Here is a 20000-nt window from a genome sequence, read left to right as displayed (position 1 = left end):
CTTTTCAAATTGTTTTTGGAAACTGGACGTGGTGTCCTCCAGACCAAAGAGGAAAATAACCATCCGGATTGTTATAGGCGCAAAGTGTAAGAGCCAGCATGTGTGATGGTATGGAGGTGTATTAGTGCCCAAGACATGGGTAACTTACACATCTGTGAAGGCGCCATTAATGCTGAAAGGTACATACAGCTTTTGGAGCAACATATGTTGCCATCCAAGCAACGTTACCATGGACGCCCCTGCTTATTTCAGCAAGACAATGCCAAGCCACGTGTTACATCAACGTGGCTTCATAGTAAAAGAGTGCGGGTACTAGACTGGCCTGCCTGTAGTCCAGACCTGTCTCCCATTGAAAATGTGAAGCCTAAAATAGCACAACGGAGACCCCCGGACTGTTGAACAACTTAAGCTGTACATCAAGCAAGAATGGGAAAGAATTCCACCTGAGAAGCTTCAAAAATGTGTCTCCTCAGTTCCCAAACATTTACTGAGTGTTGTTAAAAGGAAAGGCCATGTAACACAGTGGTGAACATGCCCTTTCCCAACTACTTTGGCATGTGTTGCAGCCATGAAATTCTAAGTTAATTATTATTTGCAAAAAAAATTAAGTTTATGAGTTTGAACATCAAATATGTTGTCTTTGTAGCATATTCAACTGAATATGGGTTGAAAATGATTTGCAAATCATTGTATTCCGTTTATATTTACATCTAACACAATTTCCCAACTCATATGGAAACGGGGTTTGTAGTTTTTCTGTTTTATCCGATTATTAATCGATTAATCAAAGTAATAATCGCCGGAAAAGCTCTTTGACACTATTTCCACATTCACCCATTCACACACTGATGGCGGGAGCTGCCATGCAAGGCGCTAACCAGGACCCATCAGGGTCATCAGGAGCAAGGGTGAAGTGTCTTGCTCAAGGACACAACGGACGTGACCAGGATGGTAGAAGGTGGGGATTGAACCAGGAACCCTCAGATTGCTGGCATGGCCACTCTTCCACTCTCCCAACTTCCCCTGTAGATGTATATGATCTATATCTGCTGTACAGATTGACTTTAGAAAAGAGAAGTGTTGGATACTTCCCCTGTTGCCTTATTTGTATTTGACTTCATTAGAATGTTATTAAACAAAACCAGTTTTCTTTTAAGTAATATACAAATGTATCAGAGCTGTTTATCTATTTTATGGAGGAATGGAGTTTATCATAGAACTGGCACCCAATGTTATTATCAAGTATTGATTTGGAATCGAGAATCAATTCTGAAATGAATTGTTACTCCCAAGAACCGAATCAAATTGAATTGTGTGGTGCCCAAGGATTTACAGTCCTACTATTGACGCTAGCTTGATTACATTACGATAGCACGTACAAATATGCATGAAAACACTCCTACCGACGGTTTTGTAAGTGCGAATAGTTTTAGTTATATTGTAAAACTTACAGACGGTTTATTAAGTTTTAATTCATTTAGTTATATTGTAAAACTTATAAACAGATGGTTTAGTAAGTGAGAATTGTTTGTTATATTGTAAATCCTAGACGGTTTAATAAGTGAGAATAGTTTTAGTTATATTGTAAAACTTACAGACGGTTTATTAAGTTTGAATTCATTTAGTTATATTGTAAAACCTATAAACAGATGGTTTAGTAAGTGAGAATTGTTTGTTACATTGTAAAACCTATACGGTTTAGTAAGTGAGAATAGTTTTAGTTATATTGTAAAACTTACAGACGGTTTATTAAGTTTGAATTCATTTAGTTATATTGTAAAACTTATAAACAGATGGTTTAGTAAGTGAGAATTGTTTTAGTTATATTGTAAATCATAGACGGTTTATTAAGTGAGAATAGTTTTAGTTATATTGTAAAACTTATAAACAGATGGTTTAGTAAGTGAAAATTGTTTATTTTGTAAAACCTAGACGGTTTAGTAAGTGAGAATAGTTTTAGTTATATTGTAAAATGTATTCAAATATTCATGTTACATTTTCAGTCATCTGCGTGGCTTTAATGAAAACTTTTTAATACAAAAAATGATGGTATTTAGCGGGAACAAAAATCCATAAATTAGGCGCACCGTCTTATAAGCCGGAGGGTTCAAAGTGTAGGGAAAAAGTAGTCGGGAATGTCCTGTATATTATTTATTTTCACTTGAACATCCTCATTTAATTTCAGTTCTTCCTATGAAGTGCAATTCCAATGTGTCCTGGTCCTCAGGTGTGTGTGGTGTCGGCCTCGCTGGTAAACCTGCCGCTGGTGAGCGACAACCCCGCCGTCACGAGAGCGCTGCACATCGCCTTGTGCGTCATCAACCCGCTCTACCCGCTCATGGGCTGCCTCAACTGCATCGCCAAGGTACCCCGTCGGCCACGCCCCCTTGTTTGTTTTGATTCCGACACATCCATGTCTCCGTGCAGGCCACCTTCCTGCCGTCTTTCTACGAGGACAACTTCCTGTGGAACAACCGGCTCATTGCGGTCTTGGCAGTAAGTCCACACGAGAACGTGAGGCAGGTGGCGCTCGTACAGGAAGTCAAGTGTCTTTCCTCACCAGCCCTACCTGCAGTGTGTCCTGCTGATGCTGGCGCTGCGCTGGCTGGAGGTGCGTCACGGGGGCAGGACCGTAAGGAAGGACCACTTCTGCAGGTGATGAACATGCAGGTGCAACACCTCCCTGTGTCTGACACAGTCGGCCGGATCACAAGGCAGAGTTTGATCAGCCGATACCAATCACTTGTCATTCATGCTACAGATCCAGCTACTATTGGGGCCGATAATGGGTATATTAGTCTCTTTTTAATCAATCTTCTTTTTTTCTTTACAACAAAACTACATCAGCAGATATAATATATACTAGAGAAAAAAAATCTATTTTCGAATTAATCCTGATTACTATTTGTAACGATTCTTAATCGATTAAAAAAAATCAAATAGATTCAAAATATATACAGGTAAAAGCCAGTAAATTAGAATATTTTGAAAAACTTGATTTATTTCAGTAATTGCATTCAAAAGGTGTAACTTGTACATTATATTTATTCATTGCACACAGACTGATGCATTCAAATGTTTATTTCATTTAATTTTGATGATTTGAAGTGGCAACAAATGAAAATCCAAAATTCCGTGTGTCACAAAATTAGAATATTACTTAAGGCTAATACAAAAAAGGGATTTTTAGAAATGTTGGCCAACTGAAAAGTATGAAAATGAAAAATATGAGCATGTACAATACTCAATACTTGGTTGGAGCTCCTTTTGCCTCAATTACTGCGTTAATGCGGCGTGGCATGGAGTCGATGAGTTTCTGGCACTGCTCAGGTGTTATGAGAGCCAAGGTTGCTCTGATAGTGGCCTTCAACTCTTCTGCGTTTTTGGGTCTGGCATTCTGCATCTTCCTTTTCACAATACCCCACAGATTTTCTCAGGGGAGTTGGCGGGCCAATTTAGAACAGAAATACCATGGTCCGTAAACCAGGCACGGGTAGATTTTGCGCTGTGTGCAGGCGCCAAGTCCTGTTGGAACTTGAAATCTCCATCTCCATAGAGCAGGTCAGCAGCAGGAAGCATGAAGTGCTCTAAAACTTGCTGGTAGACGGCTGCGTTGACCCTGGATCTCAGGAAACAGAGTGGACCGACACCAGCTGGACTGCTGCTGAGTGGTCCAAAGTCATGTTTTCTGACGAAAGCAAATTTTGCATTTCCTTTGGAAATCGAGGTCCCAGAGTCTGGAGGAAGACATGAGAGGCACAGGATCCACGTTGCCTGAAGTCTAGTGTAAAGTTTCCACCATCAGTGATGGTTTGGGGTGCCATGTCATCTGCTGGTGTCGGTCCACTCTGTTTCCTGAGATCCAGGGTCAACGCAGCCGTCTACCAGCAAGTTTTAGAGCACTTCATGCTTCCTGCTGCTGACCTGCTCTATGGAGATGGAGATTTCAAGTTCCAACAGGACTTGGCGCCTGCACACAGCGCAAAATCTACCCGTGCCTGGTTTACGGACCATGGTATTTCTGTTCTAAATTGGCCCGCCAACTCCCCTGACCTTAGCCCCATAGAAAATCTGTGGGGTATTGTGAAAAGGAAGATGCAGAATGCCAGACCCAAAAACGCAGAAGAGTTGAAGGCCACTATCAGAGCAACCTGGGCTCTCATAACACCTGAGCAGTGCCAGAAACTCATCGACTCCATGCCACGCCGCATTAACGCAGTAATTGAGGCAAAAGGAGCTCCAACCAAGTATTGAGTATTGTACATGCTCATATTTTTCATTTTCATACTTTTCAGTTGGCCAACATTTCTAAAAATCCCTTTTTTGTATTAGCCTTAAGTAATATTCTAATTTTGTGACACACGGAATTTTGGATTTTCATTTGTTGCCACTTCAAATCATCAAAATTAAATGAAATAAACATTTGAATGCATCAGTCTGTGTGCAATGAATAAATATAATGTACAAGTTACACCTTTTGAATGCAATTACTGAAATAAATCAAGTTTTTCAAAATATTCTAATTTACTGGCTTTTACCTGTATGTATATAATTTTTTTTCACAACTACATCAGCAGATGCAATCCGACTTTTTTTTTTTTTTTAGAAATGTTTGCAAATGCATACCTGCCAACTACTCCGGTTTTCCCGTAATTAGTACGGTTTTCATCCACCTATTCCGGGTTACGGTTGCAGTGATAAAAAATACGGTTTTTCATTAATTAAATTTTTTTTTTTTTTTTTAAGTTTTATTCACGAAATCGCATAACAACAATGACAATCGACACTGCTTCCCGTAACTTCCTATCGTGCCATTCCGAATGCCATGCGCGAGGCTATTTATAGCACCGCTGCCAAGCACGAGGCACCAGTTGCCATTGTTTCCAAACGAGCGAACGATCATGGAATCAGCCGGAGAAAAATCGCAAACGAGTCTTAAACCGAAAAGAAAACTGCAGTCATTCCGTGAAGAATATTCAAAAGCCTATCCGGGAATAATTATCCGTTCCAAAAAGGGTGAAAACTACGCGAATTGCACCTTGTGCAGACAAGATTTTTCGATCGGACACGGAGGAATTAGCGATGTAAAAGACCACGTTGGGACAAAAAAACACAAGTCTAATGCCGTTGCTAAATTTGGATTTTAGCCACAAAAAGGTAATGACACCAATGTTATCTATTGGAATTGTTTAGTACTGTTATACTGTTAAAAGTGTTTATACTATTTATGCTTTCAAGTCCAAGTTGAAGAAATCTTGTTAAATGTTGACAGCATAACTACCAAAATACAGAAGTATGTCCTTAATATTTTTGCAGTGCTATTTCTGTTGAAAAGTTCAAATGATTACATTAGAGATGTGATGTGCCACTTTTCAAGTGTCTGATGGCTTCAATTAATTTTCATTCATTTTTCATATTTTGAATTCTTTTGAAAGGCTTACAAAAAAACTACATTTGAATTGTAATTCCATGCTATTGACAGGACTATTAATTTTAATGAAGTTAGCTTACCATGTTTACAGTATGATAATTGTGATAGAAATGTGAATTTTAGGCACAGAATATTTTTTACAATTGAACAAGGCAGTAGATTATACAAGCTTGGACAGAAAGTTAATAATGACACCAATTTTTTTTTTATGGAATTGTTTAGTACTGTTTTACCATTTGTTTACTGTAAAAAGTGTTTATACTTTCAATTAACAAATTGAAGTCTTGTGAAAGGTTCACAGGATAACTGGCATTAACTGTCAAAATAATTTCAAGCTATTGAAGTTAGCTTACAGAATAAACATGTCAATCAACCCATATGATTTTTGCTGTAATATTTTTGTTTTGAAAAGTCACTGTGACTGATAGAAAAGTGATGGTTTTAGCAACATTTTAACCTGTCTGAATGCTAATAATCATTTTGCGTCGGGGGGCGAAGCCTGAACCCCCCACCAGGACTTTGTCCTGGACCTACCGGGGCCTGCGGCCCCTGGACCCTGGCTACTAGGTTTTTCTGATTTCAAAAGTTGGCAGGTATGTTAGTCTCTTTTATCAATCTTTTTTTCTTTACAACAAAACTATCAGCAGATATAATATATACTAGAGAAAAAAAATCTATTTTCGAATTAATCCTGATTACTATTTGTAACGATTCTTAATCGATTAAAAAAAATCAAATAGATTCAAAATATATATTGTTGCGTTTTGGAGCAGTTGTTCCTCCCAGGGAATTCAAGTCACAATTTGCTCCCAAGTTCTTTCCGACACTTAAAGCTGAGTTGAAAAACCACCAGAGACAGAATAGGTATTTTGTTGTATATATTCTCAAAGCTTTGACAATATACATTTTAGATTGAGACCAGTCTAACCCTAGAACCTTCTATCCCGCACACCCAAAATGGTCTCCCCTCCCAACGCCAAAAACCTCTCTTCCCTTCCACCTCCCTAGCCATAACAAAAGCACAACGTCTCCCTAGCCATAATACATTCCAAAGAACTCAAGGTTAACACACAAGAGTTTGCTTGCTGACAGAGCATCAAGAGAAGAAGTGGAAAAGACGAGCTGTTTTCAAATATGACAAAGAAACGGACGAAGTACAACTTAAATTCGGATATATGTAAATATCTGCCTCCGACAATATGTACCGGTATATAATTTTTTTTCACAACCTGTGAAAGGTTTTTTTTTTTTTTTTAGAAATGTTTGCAAATGTATTCTTAGAAGTCCTCATGCTTCATAGCAAAGGCTGTGTATAGTTATGTACGTGTGATTTATTAGTTTTTATTTATACATTTGCAAAGATTTCTTTAAAAAGAAGTTTACATTGTCATGATGGGTTATCGTGTATAGAATTTTGGGGGCAAAAATGAATTTATTCCATTTTGGATTACAGCTGTAACATAACAAAATGTGAATACTTTCTGGATGCTCTGTTGGAATGTTTGTAAGAAAGAGTCTTTGTTTGCCGCAAATAGAAGATAATGAACACATTGGAGCGGCTCCCCACTGTGTATATCAGCCAATGCACCTAAAATGACTCAAGTATCAGCCAGAGGGGATGTGATTTTGTGATCGGCATCTGAAGGCAATTATCGGTTTTGGCCATGGCGTCTTTTTTTGGGCCGATATTGACGGGTGTCCGACATCTTTGCCATTGTGTTTCAGGATCTCATCCAAGACCGGGACCAAAGTGGAGCGCAACCCGGAGGAGGGGCTGAAGGAGGACGAGGATGTTGAGATGGAGAACGCCCGAGTGAAGGAGGCGCTCAGCTGCCAGTCCTGTGAGGAGGTGCGTGTCACACGAGAGCGGCAGCCATGTTGGCGCCCTCATACTCTGGTTGATGCCTTGCAGAAGCCGCTGGTGGTTGTGAGCAACCTGAGGAAGAAGTACAAGAGTCGCAGAGAAGATGTGGCCCTCAACAAGAATACAAGGGTGGCCACAAGGAAGGTCTCCTTCTGCGTCCGTAAAGGTACCTGCTGCCGTGTCCTCGGCCGAGAGCAGTCCTCACCTCCCGCATCTCCTCCTGCAGGCGAGGTTCTTGGACTGTTGGGGCCCAACGGCTCAGGGAAGAGCACCATCATGCACATGCTGGCCGGGGACCTGGAGCCCAGCGCAGGACAGGTAGGTGCTGCTTTTTTGAGACCTGGACAGTGTTCATGGACGCTCCCACAGGTGCTGATGACAGATGAGGCCACGGACTCGCACCTGGGCTACTGTCCTCAGGCCAACCCTCTGTGGCCCAGGATCACTGTGCAGGAACACCTGGAGATCTACGCCGCCATCAAGGGCCTGAGAGGACAGGACGTGCCCGCCATCATCAAACGGTAGCATGTTCTTATGTCACAGCCTTGTTCGCTAAATGGAAGAAATGCACTCAAAATTCTACACACAATACCCCACCATGACAATGGAAAACTTTTTCTTTTTTTTTTTTGGAATTTTTGCTAATTTATTAAAGATAAAAAAACTCAAACATTTCATGTACATACAGTGCATCCACAACGTATTGGCAGCACTTCACTTGTTCCACGTTTTGTTATGTTACAGCCTTATTCCAAATTGGAATACATTCATTTTGTCCTCCAAATTTTACACACTATACCCCATATTGACCTTTTTTTAATTTTATTTAAAAAATATATTTTTTAAATAAATAAAAAAACTCATGTCCATACAGTGCATCCAGAAAGTATTGAATTGAATTATATTTATATAGCGCGTTTCTCTAGTGACTCAAAGCGCTTTTACATAGTGAAAGCCAATATCTAAGTTACATTTAGATTAGATTAGATTAGATTTATTGGTCCCCTTGGGGAAATTAATTATCACTGCCGTACATTTAAACCCTAGACATTACACATCACACAAAAAAAATAACAAAAAGACATCATACATGACTAACACACATTTACAGGCTAAGGGCGGCTATAGCTGCAGGGATCAGGCTTTTCCTGAGGCGGGCCCTCCGGAATTTGATTGTTCTGTACCTGCGCCCTGATGGTAGTGGGATGATGTATTGGTGTAGTGGGTGAGTGATATCCTGGACTATTGTTTTTGCCAGTCGGGTGATGGACCTGTGGTTTATGTCTGAAATGTTGGGTGTGGGTAGGCCGATGATTTTAGCTGCTATGTTTGTAATGCGTGTGAGTTTGGTCCGGTTGGTTACAGAAAGCATGGTGAAAAAACATGTGGAACAGTACAGAAGGATGGGTTGAACAATGCTTTGGTAAAGTAATAACAGGAGATGAGGTGCAACGTATAGTCCTTTAAGTTTCCGGATGGCTGACAGTCTTTGTTGACTTCTTTTTTGAATGTCCGTGGTGTGTTGATCAAAGGTGAGTTTATTGTCCAAGGTTATGCCCAGGTATTTAAAAGTGTCAACTGTTTTAACTGTTTGCGTGTTTATGATGATGGGATTTAAAGCAGTGTGGGTGGCACTGGGAGCAGGTGGGTAAAGTGTCTTGCCCAAGAACACAATGGCAGTGACTAGGATGGCGGAAGCGGGGATCGAACCTGGAACCCTGACACGGCCACTCTACCAACCGAGCTCCGAATGGTCCATTCATTGTCAATGGGTAAAAAAATCCAGGAAATTCCAGGAACACTGAATTTTGAGAAAAGGGAAAACATATTTTGCATTCGATATATTGGAAGAGTTTTAAGGGTGGACGGTTGATAAGTCGAAATCCGGTTTAAAAACGGCGCCAAATTGTGAGAATTTTGAGTAATGTAAAACTATGAATACATCCTACTATTTGAATGGGAATTTTCTGGGAATTTCGGGAATACCGTGAATTTTTGAAAACATTGATACAAGTACAATTGTCCTAGATGATATGGATGGCTTGGTGTTGGAATTTCTGGAATCGGTTGAAGAATGTTGACGTAGTAAGTTTAAATTTACAAAAAAACAAAAGCATTTGACACAATTAATCATGATATTTTAATACGAAAATTAGAACGATATGGCATCAGAGGTTTGGTATTGAATTGGGTAAGAAGTTATTTAACCAACAGGAAGCAATATGTAAAGATGGGTGAAAATATGTCAACACAGCTAGATATATCCTGTGGTGTACCCCAGGGGTCAATACTGGGACCAAGATTGTTCAATCTTTATATAAACGACATTTGTAAGGTTACGAAGGACTTAAAGTTGGTTTTATTTGCGGACGACACAACTGCTTTCTGTTCAGGAGAGAGCACACAGAAGATAATACAAATAATAACAGAAGAAATGAACAAATTAAAAAGATGGTTTGACAAAAACAGACTATCTTTGAATCTCAGTAAAACTAAAATAATGCTATTTGGTAATAGTAGAAAAGAGCATCATACACAAATACAAATAGACGAAGTAGACATAGAAAGGGTAAAAGAAACTAGATTTTTGGGAGTATTAATAGATGATCAAATGAACTGGAAATCTCATATACAAAACATACAACATAAGGTAGCAAAAAACATTTCAATAATGAATAAAGCAAAATATGTCCTGGGCCAAAAATCACTACATATTCTCTACTGCTCGCTAGTGTTACCATATCTGAGTTATTGTGCAGAAATATGGGGAAATAACTACAAATGTGCGCTACATTCGCTAACCGTGTTACAAAAAAGATCAGTTAGAATAATACATAATGTTGGATATAGAGAACACACAAACCCTTTATTTATTAAGTCAGAAATATTAAAGTTTGGTGATTTGGTAAAATTGCAAACAGCTAAAATGATGTACAAAGCAAACTATAACCTGCTACCAAAGAATGTACAACAATTCTTCTCAACTAAAGAGGAGAAATATAACCTTATAGGAAAAAATAATTTAAAACATTTATATGCACGTAAAACACTTAAAACCTTTAGCATATCAGTATGTGGAATTAAATGATGGAATGGATTAAGTAAAGAAGTTAAAAATTGTACTGATATGATCCAGTTTAAGAGGTTGTTCAAAATAATAGTGCTTACAGAGTACAAAAAAGAAGAATTATGAGAAATACTTTCAACCTTATTGAAAATAAGATATTCTTCATCTCAGTATGTTAATAATGACTGAATTAATTAATTAATTACATATTACAAAACTGTTGTATACTAATTCATAGATGTTATTTTATTTATAAAAAGGTCAGTAAATGATTCTATATATTTGTAAATGCTTGAAGTGGGAAAGGGGTAGGATTAAATACCGTAAGCTTTTCTTCTTCCTACTCCTTTTCGGGCATGATGTAAAATGAAATGATATGAAATTGTGTGATGTATTATGATGTAAGTGTGTTCATGTTCCAAATAAACTAAAGAAAGAAAGAAAGAAATTGAGAATGAGTATTTCGGAATTCCTGAAATTTCGGGAAAGGGGAATTTGTAGGAAAAAAAATAAGAGCGTTTTTTTGTTCCAACTAAGAAAAGAGTTTTGAAGGTGGACCGCTCAAAAACGGTTGAAATATGTAGATTGTAAAAACTTGGCCCATGCATTTATTTTCAATGGGCAAAATTGTAGAAAAATACAGTAAAAAAAACATGTTTATTGTTGTGATTGTAGTGGTGTAACGTGTATTCACATCACTGCCCCTTTTCCACATTGGGTTATGTTACAGCCTTATTCAGAAATGGAAAAATAAAGGCATTTACACACCCCATAATTAGAGATTACTAGAATATTCATGTTGCCACAACACTAGGAGCAATGTTTTGGTACTTCAATCAATCAATCAATGTTTATTTCTGTAGCCCTAAATCACAAGTGTCTCAAAGGGCTGCACAAGCCACAAAGGTACGTACACTTATCTACTTGACATTTGTATGATGGGATCATATCTCTGTGATGGATCCATATGTCTGATGCGATCCATATCTCTGTTGCGATCCATATCTCTGATGCGAGTCATATGTCTGCTAACACGTGTGTGACTTCTTCTTCTTCCTTGTCTTCAGTGTGCTGAGTGCGATGGAGATGCAGGAGCACGTGCACAAACAAAGCAAGAGTTTGTCAGGAGGACTGAAAAGAAAAGTAAGAAGCAGCAACATTCTAGAACGGGGGTGTCCACTGAGGGCCACACTGAAAAATCAAAGCATGCAGGGGCTATTTTGATATTTTTCTCTTTTTTTTTTCCACAAGGAAGCGTCTCAGTCATCAAAAATTGCAAATAAGTAATATATTATTATTTCTTCAATGCTTAAATCTCTAGATCAACTTCAGATCTGTTGATATAAAGTTTATTTTTTTTATTTTATGCTTTTTTTGTTAAAAACTTTAAAAAAAACTATTTTCATGGCAAACACAAAATATGCAAAATGTGTAATATTTGATGTGAAGTGATTGTAGCCTTAACCTCTTCAGGCCCAAGCTGTTTTTTTTACATGCTTTTTTTTTTATTTCTCTTTGCTATTTGGACTTATTGGACCCTAATTAGAATAAAAACTAAGAATCATCTTTTGATATGATGTACTTAGTCCATAAGTACACACACGTGTACTTCATGTTTAGTGACATGCTAATTCTTATTTTTACACTGTTTTTCCCAAATTCCATTGTATGTTATACTCTTCTGACACCACCAGATGGCAGTATAAGTGTCCACTAGAGATGCGCGGTTTGCGGGCACAACTGCGGAGTCCGCGGATTATCCGCGGATCGGGCGGATGAAATTTAAAAAAATTAGATTTTATCCGCGGGTCGGGTCGGGTGGTTGAAATAAAAAAAAATTTGATTTTAAATAGATTCAGGCGGGTGGCAGTTAAACCAATTGGTAAATATATATACATAGTTAAATGTTGTTACCCACATACGAAAAACGAGCAGGCACCTGCAGCATATGCCACAACAGAAGAAAAAAAAGAAAAAGAGATGGACACTTTTACGGAGCGGAGAAGGGACGCCTCGCCGGGGTCCGGGACCGAGGCCCCTTCCCCCGAGAGGGCCCCACCGGGAGCCGTAGCTGAGGCGATCCGCGAGAAGGGCCCGACGCACTTCCAGGGTCACCACCGCGCCCACCGCACCGACACCCCGCCTCGTCCGCCTTCGCCGCGGCCGGCGTCACGCGCAGCAAGTAAGGAGCTTACCTGCCCGCCACCCCCGTGGCCGGGGGCTCGTAACAGGGGTCACTCCACGCGCTCCGCCCGCGCAGCTTACCTGCCCGCCACCCCTGTTGCCGGGGGCGCGTAACAGGGGTCACTCCGCGCGCAGTGCGCTCACGAAAGGGGTGGGGCTCACCCTGGTTGATATAGACAGCAGGACGGTGGCCATGGAAGTCGGAACCCGCTAAGGAGTGTGTAACAACCCACCTGCCGAATCAACTAGCCCTGAAAATGGATGGCGCTGGAGCGTCGGGCCCATACCCGGCCGTCGCGAGACGCGCTTGGAGGTGCGCTCAGCGCGGCTCCCATATATTTGCGCACTGGTGTGCGTCTGGGCCGTGACAGCGTGGCACGCGAATGTCTGTGCTGCATTGGATCAGTCTCCTTTCTTTAACAGGCAAAAGCTTTATAACCTCACTAATGCCTTGCATCGTCTATATTAGATATATAACAACGGGCGGGTGCGGTTCTGATCAAATGTTAGATCGGGTGGATGGCGGATGGTTGACGACTTTCTGATGCGGTTGCGGATGAAATAATTGCCTATCCGCGCATCTCTAGTGTCCACATAAGCAACCATAAGACCCCAATTCAGTAGTGTACACAATTTTGGAAATAAGAGCTAAAAGGTGCTGTCCACGCATGTGGCCACTAAGCCTTAAAAGGTGTCAATAATTCATAACATTGATTTTGATTCATTATTATATCTGTAGCAATGCCAGTTTAAAAAGTATGCACTTTGGACACCCCTGGTCTCGAACATGTGCACCCTGACAACACGTGCTCACACGCTCTGCTCTCCGTGGTCTTGCTCAGCTGTGCTTTGCGCTGAGTATGATGGGGAACCCTCAGGTGGTCTTGCTGGACGAGCCGTCATCGGGGATGGACCCCAAGTCCAAGCAGCGCGTGTGGTGAGGCTCCGTGTGCCGGCGCACTGTCAGACTTCAAGGTCCCACGTAAACCTGTGCTGTGTGTGCAGGAGGGCCGTGCGGGCCGCCTTCAGGAACCGGCAGCGCGGCGCCGTGCTGACCACGCACTACATGGAGGAGGCGGAGGCCGTGTGCGACCGCGTGGCCATCATGGTGTCGGGACAGCTGAGGTGTGGCCCCGGTCTTCTGGCCCTCACACAGACCCTCCTCATCTCCTCTCTCCCGCCTCAGGTGCATCGGCTCCATCCAGCACCTGAAGGCCAAGTACGGGCGAGGATACAGTCTGGAGGTCAAACTCAGGGAAGAGCTCCAGCAGGGGGCGCTGTTGCACGAGCAGATACTCCGAATCTTCCCCCATGCCGCCCGGCAGGAGAGGTGAGATTGTGATACCATACCCATACTTGGTATAGACATGGACCCGATTTGATATCAGGAAGAATCCTACATGCTTGTATCATTCAGTAGGAAAGGTTTGATCAAGTGAAGTGAGTCAAACACTAACCTACTTATTATTTACTTATGCTGTCTTTAAGTTAAAGTGGAGTGGTCATTGTTTATGTGTTGCACTCACAATTTTTCATGAGATTGAAGGATGCAGACACGTTTGTTACTGGGTAATTTCCAATACGCTTTTGATACTTTGTCTGACCAATATTGTTCAATGATTTTTGCCCATGTCTACTGTGTGCTTAGCTGTTGTGTAGCTGCCGAGAGCCTAGCATGTTGTAAAGGACACGACTAAAGAGTAAGTCACAAGTGGTCCAAGTAAACATGCAAAGTTTAATATGAACATAATTAGGGCTGCAGCTAACGATTATTTTTCTATCGATTAATCTATAGATTATTTTTTCGATTAATCGGTTAATCTATAGATTATTTTTTTTCGATTAATCTATAGATTATTTTTCCTTTTACCGATTATTTTTTTAATTTAAAATGAAGAGGAAAAAATAAATGTAGGCCAGTTTTTTCAAAAGGCATGGCTTTTATTTACAAAAAAAAAAGTATGGCCACTCAGTCAACATTGACAACAACATGACAAAATATTCTGTAACAATGTAAACATTTAAAACTTTTAACATTTAACAAAATTAAAAGTAGCCTATTTGCTTTTTAATGTGCAAATATAAAAGTAAACATCCAGTGCAAATCTTAATATTCTGCAATAGTATAAGCATTTCAAAATTAAAAGTATTGCTTATTTTGCTTTAAAATGTGCAAAAATAAAGATAAACATCCAATACAAAAAAGTACAAAACGGAAACATTTCAAACATTTCAACAAAAGTAAAAGTATTGCTTATTTGCTAAAATGTGCAAAAATAAAGCTAAACATGCAATACAAAAAAAGTGTACAGTGTAAACATTTCAACAAAAGTAAAAGTATTGCTTATTTTGCTTAATAACACAACAATGATAGTATGATTAAAGTGAAAGTTAATTGTTGGTTTGTACATAGTATATGTAACTGTTAATGTTGTAAAAGGTATTTGCACAACTAATTAACGTTAGCGTTTGTGACACGTCTTTGTGCCGTGGGGTTCTTTCAGGACCGACAGACTGAATGCCAGACATCTTTGCCAGGTTTACAATTTTTTAATTTTACACAAAGTCTTTTCTCTTCCAACTCTTTTCTCTTTCTTTCCTCGCTTTTCGGCTCCTCTTCCTCGCTCTGTCTCTCCTCCTCTCTCGCTCCACGTCAGCTTCACTCTGGCTCCTTCCAGTCTCTCTTCCCTCTCTCTCTGCTGCTCCCCTTTTCTTCAGCGAGAGGAGATTGGATGATCGTGCCCAGGTGCGCGGATCGCGCACCTGGGCACGATTGCGGCGTCGCTCCCGGCGCGCCCCACCTCGCCGCTCGCTCGCCGGCCCCGCCTCTCCACAGCGTTAAAGAGGAGCGAGTCTTTGTAAACACTGAACAGGCACGCCAAACGCGCCTCTCAGAGCGAAACGGTGCTTTAGTTTATGAATTCACAACGCAGATACAAATGACACATTCATGTTTTTGTGTAATGATGACAACGTATACGCACGCGGACGATTGACTAGTTGATGGTGATGGCAAGAGCGCTGTCGGTTTTCTTTTCAAATGTTCCTTCATAGCCGTTGTGCTGCTATGATAGGCCATTTCCGCTCGACACAGTGTGCATACAACATTATTAGGCCGTTTATTGAAATACTCCCACACTTTTGACGACTTTTGGCGTGCTTTTTCCCCCTCGCTCGCATCGTCTGCTTTGCGCTCCGCCATGACAGTAGTGTGACGTAAATATACGACGCGCCGACGCACAAAAACGGCGTCGACGTATTTACGTAACCGATGACGTCGACCAAGTCGACGCGTCGTTTCAGCCTTAAACATAATTGATATATAATGGATATATATTTAATATAATTGGATATTAAGAGTACTGTGATGAGGTGGTGACTTGTCCAGGGTGTAATCCTGCCTACCGCCCGAATGCAGCTGAGATAGGCTCCAGCACCCCCCGCGAACCCAAAAGGGACAAGTGGTAGGAAATGGATGGATATTAAGAGTATTTGAAAGCTTAATATTAACTTAATTAATATGATGGATATAAAATTAATATAAGTGGATATTAAGATTATGTGAAATATTAATATTAATCTAATGGATACATAACTAATATAATTGATGTATAATTAATATAATGGATATATAATTGTATATTAAGAGTATGTGAAAGTTGGACTCCTACATTGTTTACTTCCGTGACGACCTCCTTAAAGTTTTGTCATCAATCAGAAATATCAAGTGGCTCAAATGTGCCGAGAGTGTTTTACATTTTTCCCATCATGCACTCTAATGGATTTAAATGTTTGGATGTTTTTTATAATGTCCACAAAGTTGAGTGGTGTTGTGTGACCATGTGTGTTCACCTCGGTTAGTTGCATTTTATTGTTGCACCATGACTAGGGAAGGTTGTTTGGGGCGGTATAGCTCGGTTGCTAGAGCGGCCGTGCCAGCAACTTGAGGGTTGCAGGTTCGATCCCCGCTTCCGCCATCCTATTCACTGCCGTTGTGTCCTTGGGCAAGACACTTTACCCACCTGCTCCCAGTGCCACCCACACTGCTTTAAATGGAACTTAGTGGGTTTCACTATGTAAAGCGCTTTGAGTCACTAGAGAAAAAACGCCATATAAATATAATTCACTTCGGATTGTGTCATATAAGTAAATGCTGTGCTATCATTTTGAAGTACTTTCAAGGGTCATTGATCTGATTAAGTGTGTTGAACTCATGACATCAAATTGAAGACGCTGTAAATGGGAAAATGTTACCGTTGCTTTTTACGGTAAAATGGCAGCTCAGTTGCCAGAGTTTATACTGTAATATGTACTATTTCTTCTTTACTATAAATATAAAACTACTTTTTTTACAGTAAAATTCTGGCAACAGATCTGTTTTTTTTACTGTAAAAACGACTGTAGATTTGATGGTGTTACTGTAAAAGGCAAAACTGTATCACAGTTTCTACAGTAAAACATTTGCAGCTCAGTTGCCAGAATTTTATCATCAAAAACATTTCCATTTACAGTAAAATGTGGTAAAAATCACAGTTAAAAATGTCACAATTTTACCGTAAATAAGTTGCTTTAAAGTCATTAGTCGAGCAGATAAAAGTATTTATTTCGATTTGAACAAAAACTGGTTTGAATGTTCATTTATTTTTTTCTGTCAAAATGGAAAGAACGAATACATTTAGTCAGAAAAGTACTTTATTGACATATTTTTACCAGACTTTCCAGGGCCAAATAAATTGATGCGGCGGGCCGGATCTGGCTGAAGGCAGAAGTCTGGCCCCCCCGGTCCTTAGCTTCCTGGAAATGTGGCCCCCATAACAACGTCACTGAACATTAACCAATGTTGTCACACTTTGTCTGCCAGCTTCGCTACAACCCTGGTGTACAAAGTCCCCATGGTGGACGTCAAGTCCCTGGCCACGTCCTTCTATGAGCTGGAGCGCGGTGAGTCAAAACACACACACACACACACACAAATAATCTGATTATATCTTGCTTTGTTCTCACATTTGAGTCTCATTTGTAAGCAAGTATGACAGGAAGTTGCAGTTGCAAGTCCCAGACATTAGATGGCAGTGATGTGCAATTTATGGTGTGTTGGTCACAATACGAAGGTCCTGAGTTCAATCCTGGGCTCGGGATCTTTCTGTGTGGAGTTTGCATGTTCTCCCCGTGACTGCGTGGGTTCTACTCCGGCTTCCTCCCACCTCCAAAGACATGCACCTGGGGATAGGCCCCTCCCACCTCCAAAGACATGCACCTGGGGATAGGCCCCTCCCACCTCCATAGACATGCACCTGGGGATAGGCCCCTCCCACCTCCAAAGACATGCACCTGGAGATAGGTTGATTGGCAACACTAAATGGTCCCTAGTGTGTGAATGTGAGTGTGAATGTTGTCTGTCTATCTGTGTTGGCTCTGTTATGAGGTGGCGACTTGTCCAGGGTGCACCCCGCCGTCCGCCCGAATGCACCTGAGATGGGCTCCAGCAGAGGACAGAGGACCCTATTGTATTTCTAGCGTTTTATTATTATACCGCCGCCTCTTTGAGCTGTAATTTGACCCCCTTAACATGCTTCAAAACTCACCAAATTGGACACACACATCAGGACTGGCGAAAATTGCGATCTAATCAAAAAAACAATTCCCAAAACTCAAAATTGCGCTCTAGCGCCCCCTAGGAAGAAAGCACAGACAAAACTGCCTGTAACTCCCAGTAGGAATGTCGTAGATACATGAAACAGAAACCTCTAATGTAGGTCTCACTTAGACCTATATTTCATACACTGACAACCCCCAGCAAAAATCAACAGGAAGTTTGCAATTCCCCCTTCAAAACAAAAGTTGTGTAAAAACAGTCACCTTTTTTCAAACATCTCATCTGAGCGTGTTTGTCGTGTCTGCTTCAAATTAGCACAGGAGAGAGATTGAACCCTTCTGATTAAAAGTTAGTTTTAATTACTGCTCCGGTTTGGATTTTATGAGCCCTCAAAGTCGGTCCCGTCCATCCCTGCTTGCAGCTTTAATTAGGGCCCGCATGGCCCATTGTATAAGGACTCCCAAAGGGAGTCCTTATGCAATGGGACATAAGGACCTATTGAATTTGTAAGGTTTTATTCTTTATTATTATTATTATTCTTCCGCAACTTTGCGCTGTAATTTGACCCCCTTAACATACTTCAAAACTCACCAAATTTTACACACACATCAGTAATATACGGCAAAACTTTTTATCAAAAAACCAAACCTCAAAACTCAAAATTGCGCTCTAGCGCCCCCTACGAAAAAAAGAACTAGACTGCCTGTAACTCCCACTAGGATAGGAAAGTCGGAGAGACATGAAACAAAAACCTTTATGTAGGTGTGACTTAGACCTAGATTTCATAATAGTATATTCTCGGGCTAAAATCAACAGGAAGTTGGCAATTCCCCCTTCAAGATAAAAAAGTACTAAAAACAGTAACTTTTGCCTCTTTGAGCTGTATTTTGACCCCCTTAACATGCTTCAAAACTCACCAAACTGAACGCACACATCAGGACTGGCAAACATTGCGATCTAAAAAAAAAACCTAACCCCAAATCTCAAAATTGCGCTCTACTGCAATTTTTTAATAAAACGCAAAAAAAACCTGCTCCTCGGAAGAAAAAAAATGACAAAACTGCCTGTAACTCCCACTGGGAAGGTCGGAGAGACATGAAACAAAAACCTCTATGTAGGTCTCACTTAGACCTACATTTCATAGATTGACAACCCCCAGCAAAAATCAACAGGAAGTTTGCTATTCCCCCTTCAAAACAAATTTTTTTGTAAAAACCGGTCACCTTCCTTCAAAAACTATCTCCTCTGAGCGTGTTTGTCGGACTAAAACTGGACAAAAGTATTGGGACACTTAGGACTACAACTTGACAAAAGTATTGGGCCACTTGGGACTAAAACTTGACAAAAGTATTGGGACACTTGACTACAACTTGACATAAGTATTGGGACACTTCGGATTACCACTGGACAAAAGTATTGGGACACTTAGGAATAAAACTGGACAAAAGTATTGGGACACTTACGACGAATACTGGACAAAAGTATTGGGACACTTAGGAATAAAACTGGACAAAAGTATTGGGACACTTACGACGAATACTGGACAAAAGTATTGGGACACTTAGGAATAAAACTGGACAAAAGTATTGGGCCAAATATGCCAAATATGCGGGCCCGACCAATGCTGCTTGCAGCTTTAATTTATTATGTTCTGGGGACTGAGCTGCTACCTTTTTTACCGTAAAATCTACGTTCCCTGTTTTAACAGTGCATTACTGTAAATGGAAAACCGGTACTATTGATAAAACCCTGAGCTGGCAGGTGTTTGCTGTCAAATCTACTGACTACATTTGCTAGCCACTCTTTGGCGGGCCAAACAAAATGACACAGTGGGCCAAATTTGGCCCGCGTGTCCCAG

At 40.6% G+C, this 20000-nt stretch overlaps 1 protein-coding gene across 3 annotated transcripts in view; it reads left to right on the top strand.

Moving 5' to 3' along the window:
- Positions 1–20000, top strand: part of abca5 (ATP-binding cassette, sub-family A (ABC1), member 5) — a 69711-nt gene that overhangs the window by 48457 nt on the left and 1254 nt on the right. For 2 of the 3 annotated variants that reach the window (XM_061926796.2, XM_061926795.1), the window contains exons 25-35: positions 2228–2365; positions 2428–2496; positions 2564–2655; positions 7157–7280; positions 7344–7461; positions 7522–7816; positions 11430–11505; positions 13389–13483; positions 13552–13671; positions 13733–13876; positions 17408–17487. In XM_061926796.2, coding sequence (XP_061782780.1) covers positions 2228–2365; positions 2428–2496; positions 2564–2655; positions 7157–7280; positions 7344–7461; positions 7522–7816; positions 11430–11505; positions 13389–13483; positions 13552–13671; positions 13733–13876; positions 17408–17487 — 1351 coding nt within the window. The remainder of the gene's footprint in view (positions 1–2227; positions 2366–2427; positions 2497–2563; positions 2656–7156; positions 7281–7343; positions 7462–7521; positions 7817–11429; positions 11506–13388; positions 13484–13551; positions 13672–13732; positions 13877–17407; positions 17488–20000) is intronic. The other variant, XM_061926797.1, reaches the window with a different exon arrangement.

This window comes from Nerophis lumbriciformis, linkage group LG32, assembly GCF_033978685.3.
Source record: "Nerophis lumbriciformis linkage group LG32, RoL_Nlum_v2.1, whole genome shotgun sequence".
In the NCBI taxonomy this organism is placed as follows: Eukaryota; Metazoa; Chordata; class Actinopteri; order Syngnathiformes; family Syngnathidae; genus Nerophis; species Nerophis lumbriciformis.
This window is presented reverse-complemented; position numbering and strand designations above follow the sequence as displayed.